Below are 8,288 nucleotides of genomic sequence, written 5' to 3'. Positions count from 1 at the left end.
AGTAAAAATAAATATGCAGGGAAGCTTAAGGTGAAGAAAATTAGGAACAGGGTGTTACTAAGAGTAAAGGGCCTCTGTATTAAACCCACTCAAACTCCACAATGAATGACAAAAAATATACAACAATTCTTTCAAAAGCATGATTTATGACCCTCCAAAATTACCAGCTGAAATGTCAATACTAAAGAAATCAATTTTTCAAATATTCCTATGGGTGAAGGTGAGGGGGGAATAATTCTCTCCTTTCCATTCTTGAGTTCCAAAGTCTGGTATAATAATAAACTGACCTAGAACCAGATTAACAAGAGGAAAACCAATTTAACGTGTGTATAAATGATGGTCTCTGAAAGGCTGAGCCGGCCAGCTTTTTATACTTTTTAGACAAAGAAATAACACAGTTGTGAAGCGCTGACAGGACAAAGACCTTAGGTTCGGTGTTAATTAGTGAGAAGCGCAGACAAAGTGTGGGCTTGCGCAGTACGCCAGCAAAGGGGTAACGCGCTTTGTTTATGAAGGCTGTGTGGCCCTGGATTCCCTCACTCTAGCCACTGGGGGGTCTCTGGGGGCGGGCTGCCCTCCGTAACAGTCTATGGAAATGACACCGTTGACCTGACGCTCTGCCTTTTTCTCAGCAGCGAGGGAGAAGGCCCGCCCGGCCCGCCTCGGGCACCGTGGCCACTTACACTCACGTCCTCCTTCTCCCGCTCCTCGCCATCCTCCTGGCTCTCCCTGATGGCCTTCCGGATGCAGGCGTTTAAACAATGGCGAATCACATGAATCAGCTTTGCTAAAACGTGCAGGAGAATCGATAATTAATTTACATGTTTCCTCAACAAAATTATCTTTCTAATAGCAAAATTACAATTCCCCTAACACTAACAGTATTATTTAAGGGAAACCATTAAGAAACGCACTGATGCACAAAGCTTTAAAATGACCAGCGCTGAGCGCACGGAGTGCTCGCTGTGGAGAACATAGGACACGCACGGGGACGCCGTGTCAGTACCTATGTTGGTGCAGGCAGTGTGCTCGTGGGCGTACTGGTAGAACTTCCTGGCGGCTGCGCGGTTCATCTGGAGCAGTGTGACACAGCGCTCACACCACACCTCCTCGGGCTGGTTCACGGGCAGGAAAGAGTTAAAGATGAGGCTCACCAGGCGTCGAGACACAGGCCGGGAATCTGATGCCAGACGGGCCAGAATGTGCTCCATGGGACATATTTTCCAAAACTGTATAAAGCATGGATGCAGAAGGAAACCATCAATTGTTCCTGTAATCTTGAAAACATTTTAAGCAAAATTGCCAGAGTGTCATCAAAAAGGAACTAACTTTTATATTTAAGAATATTCATCTCAAATGACTGTACCAGAATCTATGACACTTCTGTGGAGACATGAGAATTAATAAATCCATGTTTTAAAAAGCACTGATGGATAACGTTCCTAGGTATAAGGTTGCTGGGGGGTAATTATAATTAATTAGCACCGTGCTTGTTGCACAGTAAACTCAAATGAGAGCTGTGTTTATCAGTCTAATCATTTAAAAATTTCCTAAGACACCTTAACTTTCGGCCCATTAATGTGACAACTGAATTAGAAATTTTACAATGGTTTCGACATAGAAAGCTAAAGTGGATCCCCATCTCCCTCGGGAATGCCCAAGGCCACCCAGACAGAGGGTCCGCAGTGGCACCCTCTTGCAGGCACACCCACCCGCCCTCTCAGTGCCAGTCTGCCTAGGTGACCACGTGGCTTCCTCCAGCCCACCTCACTGCTGCCGGGGAACCGCATAGATCGGAAGTGTCTTACTGGCCCTCTGCTCAAAAGCATCAAAGTTGTCCACTGCCCACAGTAAAAGGGCCAAACTTCTAAGCAAGAAATTCAAGATAAGAGGAAAATATCACAGTATAAGAAGAAGAAAACAGACTAATGGTGAAGTGTTCAATTCCCGTCTCAGTCATTATCAGCTAGTAGTTCTGTGCAAATACTTACCCTCCAAACAGTTTCCTCACCTGTGTAATGGGCTACCATCACCGGTATCTCTTTCTCAAGGACCTGGCTGTTAACGGTCATTCTTTCCAGTATTTTCAACTGGACATTTCTCATCAGTATGTTACCCCAACCCTTAGAACAAAGAGCCCACACACAGAACTCTACCTGAGTCTCCCGCCTCCTTCCAGGGCCCACCTCTGCCCTGAACCCCTTCGATCATCTACTACGTACCAGTCATTCTGCCCGAGGCCTCTGAGAATCAAACACGGCACCAGCCTCTCTGAGCTCAGTCCTATCACGGCTTACAAAGGAAATAAAGAGAAAAGGCAACTCGCATTCCGGCTCTAATACTGGATGCAAGAGACCCACAACTGCGCAACCACGTCCACAAGCACCCAAGCACGACCGGCGCCTGACAGCAGCACGTTGCCGCGTCACTCCGACCTGGTGGACAATCAGCCACCCACATCCCGTTAGCTGCCTCTCCACACATCCACCAATCCGACCCAGATTTTCAAGAATCGGCGTGTGTGCCCATCAAAAGCCTTTGCAGAGACCTCACTGCTTAGCCACGCTCTGCCTCATCTTTGCAGAGCTAAGGGTTAAGATGAAAGAAGCCCCTCACCAAAACACAGAGTCCGCGCTCCCCAGCACAGAACTGCTGTCCCTGTCCTACCTGTCTCTCCCATTCTCTCGGGTGGACCCACTAACAAAGGGAAAACAAATGCTCTCATTTCCTCAGCAGCCGTCATTTCAATAATCTTTTGCAAGCAGGTTTACAGTTTGAGCACAATACTAAGCCAAAAATTCCCATTTCGGATTCAGAACTACAATTTTAATAGGCTGCTATAATAAATTCATTCAAAACTGCAACCAGCTTTTTGGTTGAAATTGACATGCTAATCCTAAAATCTATATAGAAATGCGAAGGACCTAGGCCAGCCACAGAACTCTGAAAGAACAGGGCTGGAGGACAGCGCTCACACGACCAGCCTTCCTGAAAAGCCACCTGGGCAGTGCCGCCTGGCCTAGCGAGAAACGACAGATGAACAGGACGCAGCAAGTCCACAGTCAGCTGATTTTCAACAAAAGTACTGAGGCAGTTGAGACTAGGGGTGACATGGATGTTCTTACTACGTAGGTCACACAAAATATTTTTTAAATATAAAAAAAATTCACAGTTTGAAATTCAAAATGCATAAAACAATACATATCCGATGCAGTGATGAGGCCTCCCCAGACACGCAATCCCTCCCACGCAGGTGACCGTCCCTCATTTCTTGCTTCCTTCCAGGGATATTGTGTGTGTGTCTGAGCAAATCTGTACGTGTGGCCTCGTTTTATACAGCTGGCGGCACACTACACACAACGACACTTGCGTTCACTCTGTCCTGGCGGTTACTCCACGTGAGCTCGTCCTATTTCATGTTCACACAGCATTGCCTCGCTGCACCAACACACCACAGGCCTGAGCAGCTGACCCCGTACTGACGGGGGTGTCAGCCTGCTACCAAATCCCGGGCCGTGAAAAAGCAGTATTTAAAGTAAATTTCAGAAAAGTATCATGTGGAGGAAGAAAACTCACAAATACTAAGGAAGTTAAGGATGTTATAACTAACATTTAGCTAACAAAAGCTAAACAACTATAGTTAAAGAGAGACGTCGCACGTACATGACCGTCAGTCAAACGAGTGCCTCTGTGCTCCCTTCTGTAAGATGCAGGGGATGTGGAATCGCCTGTTCAACATTTCTCCAAGCAATGTTTAATTGCTTACTATGTGCCAAGCATTTAAATATTTCTAAAAAAATCCTTTCACGTCTATGACAAAAATAAAACTTAAGGTAGGTGCTTACATTGTCTTTCAAAAAAAAGAAAAAACAAATTGGTATTTCTAGAAACTTCAACGAATCATAAAACAAGCAAAATTTTGACAGTAACAATTGGTAGACTATACCAGACATCAATTAGTTTAAACTGGGATTACTAAAACTCTTGGAATTAAAACCGTTTTGTTTTTTTGTTGTTGTTGATGGTAACAATGTACTCACTTATTCTGTGTCTTATTGAGAAAGATCCTGTGGACCTTACCTTAGCAGCCCTCACGGCTTTAACTTTCAGCAGCATATCAACAAAAGCCACTCTCACTTTCTCTGAATTGTCATGGAGACTGTATTTTACTGCTGGCAAAAGCTGTTCTAGTAACGGGTGGCTTAATTTGTTATCCAAAAGTATCGGCAGACACTACAAGGAAAAAGGTAACAGTTCAAAATTAGAACATAAACAAAAAAAGAGTTCAGTTTAGAAAATTCAGGTAAGAAAACACTTGAGTTCCTCCTTTACTGAAACAGCTAGTGAAATAAACATACCTCCAGAAAATAACACTTTTCTCTAACAGTTTCATATAAAAAGCATATGTTTAATGAATTAGTATAGTTTCAATGACTGATAATCAGTTCCTCCATCATTTCATTCACACAAGACTCGAGCAGTCATAAAACGATGTTTCAATGCTTATTCTCAGTAGGTTTCAGAGGTTTTAGGGTAGAAGGGAACACAGAACAGCGGGTGGGGTGGGCTCCAAAGCCTCAGTCCCAGAACCCTTTTGTACATTCGTTTTCTGTACCTCCCAACTTGATCCCACATGAAACCCAGAAGGCACAGGGCCCCCAAGCCTGTCGGACCCATACCCCATATGCTGTCTCCACGCTCGTGCCAGTGGCGGGGCCAAGCGACTTACTCAGGCTTGTCAGAAGATCTGATGCACTCCACCGCCTCCCCTTTCCAGTTATTAGCAAAGGGATTTTTTTTTTTTAAGAGAGTTTATACTTTAAAGATCATATTTAAATGCATGAACTGATACAGTGTCTGGGATTTGCTTCAAAGTAAGCATGGGAGACAATGGCTGGGGGTACAGAAGAAACAAGACTGGATGTATCCTGACTGCTGAAACTAGATGACGGCAGAGGTTCTTACTAAAAGTACGTATACTATGCCAGAAAAGTCAGCTTTAATGTACAATAATTTTTAAAAATTTTTAAATACATACAGCTCCTATTCTAAAATGCTGTGCTCACTCCCCCACACACACTAAAAACTATTTCTAGTAGGTATTTTTTGTAGAAAACACTTTCAATTTAGTCTATAAAACCTTACTTTGTATATACAATAAAATGTCAATAGTGCCGTATCTGTGCAGGATGACCGGTGATTTTTAAGTTTTCCTTTCTCTGGGTTTTCTAACTTTTCTACAATAAATAAAAATTGCTTATGTCATTTTAAATCTTACCTTAAAGACAGAACAGCGCACATCGGCCGAGCTTGTATCAAATGCCAGTTCCCCAGTTACCTTCTTGAGGAGATCAATGAGAATGGTGGGAGGCATCATCTCCCAGTATTTGGAAGTTATTTTACAAACACCGAGTATCCCTGTAGAACGGACCATCGGATAAGGATCTTCCAAAAGGCTCTATAAGAAAGAAGGGAAAAAGCCTTAAAAATCTTATATCCTTTCCGTCTGTATCAAGATCTGCTTCACCCATTAGCACTTTGGGCATTCGCAACTTAACAGATATTGGAAGCTTTAGAAATACCAGCCATGTGCAGACTCCTGGGTCTCTGATCATTTATCATTTGCACAGCTGAGTATTTAAAGAGGACAGTGCAGGCACCTGTGGTGCCTTGTTTGCCAATCCCATCCACGGGGCTCTGCTGACAACAGAGCCCCCAAAGCCGGCTCCACCATTCAGAGGGCTGTGCAGAGATCCTGGTGGACGCTACTGGACACAGCCTACAGAAGCCACTAACTTGAATTCCCAAAGTCCTGAAATGCACAAAGCCCAGAATAAAGTAATTCCACTTATAATGACAACCCAGACAATGGTCATCGGTGGTTGCTAATAAAACAGAGTCAAGACATCATGTACTCCCGATGGAAATACACAAGACCCCCACAAAAACGTGACTCTCAGCAACTTGATATTTAACTATCGATTTACAGAGAACACAAAGGGCAAAGGAGCACCCTGATGCTGCAGGTTCTGCAGAAGCCGGACTGTGGGAAACGAAGGCGTAGCCTGGCTCCCTCAACAACAAAAACAGCGAGGAGGAAAAGAGAGCAAGGAGGAGGGACGGCTGGCAAGAGAACGGACAGCACTGACCAGTCACAACGTACGGGTCTCGATGGAGAGAAGTTCGCACCAAACTGAAAAAACCTCATTGAAATATCACTGGAAAACAATGACTGGGTATTTGTTTGATGACATTAAGGAATCGTGATTCATCTTTCTTTATTTCTTACAATGGTACTGATTATGAGGCAAAAAAAAAAAAAAAAGTCCCTATGTTTTAGTAATACCTACCAAACTATTTAAGTTGAACTGATCTGCTTCAGAAGCAGGGAAAAAGAAATCAATTAGGCTTAGGTCAGGAATTATTGAAGCTGTTATGGGTACATGGGGGTCATTATATGCCAGGCTCTCTATGGTTTATTACGTGTAAAAGTTTCTATTGTAAAACTTTAAGAACAAATTAATTCTTACTCCGCAATCAGAAAAAAAAGCATGTGAGCTTCAAGTTGGAATGAGTAAGTACTTACTTCTTCTCTCCTCCCTAAAATCTCTCCAAAATGACAAATAATAGAGATAGCGATGCCGGAAACAAAAACTGAGGAGTTTCTATGAGAAAGAAAGTGAAAAGAGACAGATTCACGGAGAAAGGAGCAGCAAAGGTTGTGACTGCACATTCTTGTGTCCTGCAGAGCTCAGACCAGCACCAAACCTGGGGCCAGGACCACAGGTGATATGAGGGCCACAAACACCTCTACAGACACCGGGTGGTGGTTCTGGGGTAAGCATTTGCCCCCAGGCTAAACAATCTACAGGGAAAAGTTCTCAGAACAGATACTGGGGGCCAGAGAAGCACACAGAGCCAGTAATAACCCTAAAACCTCCACACGGGAAAAAGGAAAGGCAAGAACGCCAACCACGAGGTAACGGGGTCACCAGGCCCGCTTTTCTCTCACACAAAGAACCTAAGGGGAATCCTATCTGATGATCAGCCCTGTCCATGTACATCAAATCGTGACCAACTTACCATGCAAGGAGGAAGTCTTCTCTTCTGGGGAGACAAGCATACACATAAAATGCTTAAAATTACTACAATAATCAGATGTTCCAAAAGAGATGATGAGAACAGAAAAGGGCACTGCAGGCCCACGCTGCAGCAGAAGGCACCGGGGAAGACAGGTCCCTTGAAGAATGTAAAATCTGGATAGCTTGCCATCTGGTGGGCAGGGCACAGGCAGATAGAGGGGGACGGCTAAGACATACACCAGACCCAGACAGAGCTGACGCCATAAGGAGCTCGGCCACATGAAATACGTACATAGAGTTCTTCAAATTGTTTCTGAATTTCACTATCCATTTCAATGGCATTGAAGTTTGGATCCCTAACAGGAAATGCTTCAACGAACAACAGTGCAGCATTTGACCGGACTTCAGAGTTTCTGGCCTACAATAATGAAAGAACAGTTTCAGGATCCACAGAGATGTCGTTCAAAGGCTTCAGTGTAGAGTTCTTGGAATAAAGCTCCGAGCCTCACAACACAGACACATTTACAAATTAAAGACAATTCTAACATTTAAATTAACTGCACTTGCGAGACCTTCCTTAAGCTAAGCCAAACCCTCAGTTCAGTGTTGATAGATATAAAAAGAGCCATTTTCTTGCTTCGAAACCCACCTTGTGTCATTACGACACAGAGACCATCATATCCCACTCCCGACACCAGTTACCTGTGCTGAAAATCACTGGTGTGGTCCTTTAAACACTCAGTGTTGTCATCTTGGCTCCCAGTCACCAGCAGGAGGTCTTAAGGGACCAGGACAGCCCTGCCCAGCTCTGCAGAACCCCCACACCTCTGCTGTTAGCATGACTAGTCCCCTTCCAACTATGTAGTCAGCACTAAGCCAAATCAGACTCCCAGTTTAATGCTTTTAATATGAGAAAAAGATGTCCCCAAATTTCACGAAGCCCCCAGCCTCCAGTCCTATTTTTATTGCCTTATTACATTTCTGAATTAGAGCATGCTGAGTTCACAGCATCATCGGCACATGCCAAACACGACAGGCTACTGAACTGCATACCTTCAACCCTCTCCAAAGGATGGGCTTATACAGTCTGTAAAGCATCTCTTCCACTCCCTGCCGAACTCTCTTTTGATGGTGAAAATAAGTTAGCACCTAGGAGCCAAGAAGAGAAGAAAACAGAGGTAGTGTTTTAAAAAAGCAGCTGTGATC

At 44.1% G+C, this 8,288-nt stretch overlaps 1 protein-coding gene across 3 annotated transcripts in view; it reads right to left on the bottom strand.

Moving 5' to 3' along the window:
• Positions 1-8,288, bottom strand: part of NCAPG2 (non-SMC condensin II complex subunit G2) — a 45,972-nt gene that overhangs the window by 23,476 nt on the left and 14,208 nt on the right. For all 3 annotated transcript variants that reach the window (XM_006904461.3, XM_006904462.3, XM_025044869.1), the window contains 6 exons: positions 8,136-8,231; positions 7,375-7,500; positions 5,279-5,458; positions 4,081-4,233; positions 1,007-1,229; positions 684-787 (listed from right to left, as the gene is read on the bottom strand). In XM_006904461.3, coding sequence (XP_006904523.1) covers positions 684-787; positions 1,007-1,229; positions 4,081-4,233; positions 5,279-5,458; positions 7,375-7,500; positions 8,136-8,231 — 882 coding nt within the window. The remainder of the gene's footprint in view (positions 1-683; positions 788-1,006; positions 1,230-4,080; positions 4,234-5,278; positions 5,459-7,374; positions 7,501-8,135; positions 8,232-8,288) is intronic.

Source organism: Pteropus alecto, unplaced genomic scaffold (genome assembly GCF_000325575.1).
Source record: "Pteropus alecto unplaced genomic scaffold, ASM32557v1 scaffold320, whole genome shotgun sequence".
Lineage (NCBI taxonomy): Eukaryota > Metazoa > Chordata > Mammalia > Chiroptera > Pteropodidae > Pteropus > Pteropus alecto.
Note: the sequence above shows the minus strand (reverse complement) of the source record. Positions and strands in the feature narration are given on the sequence as shown.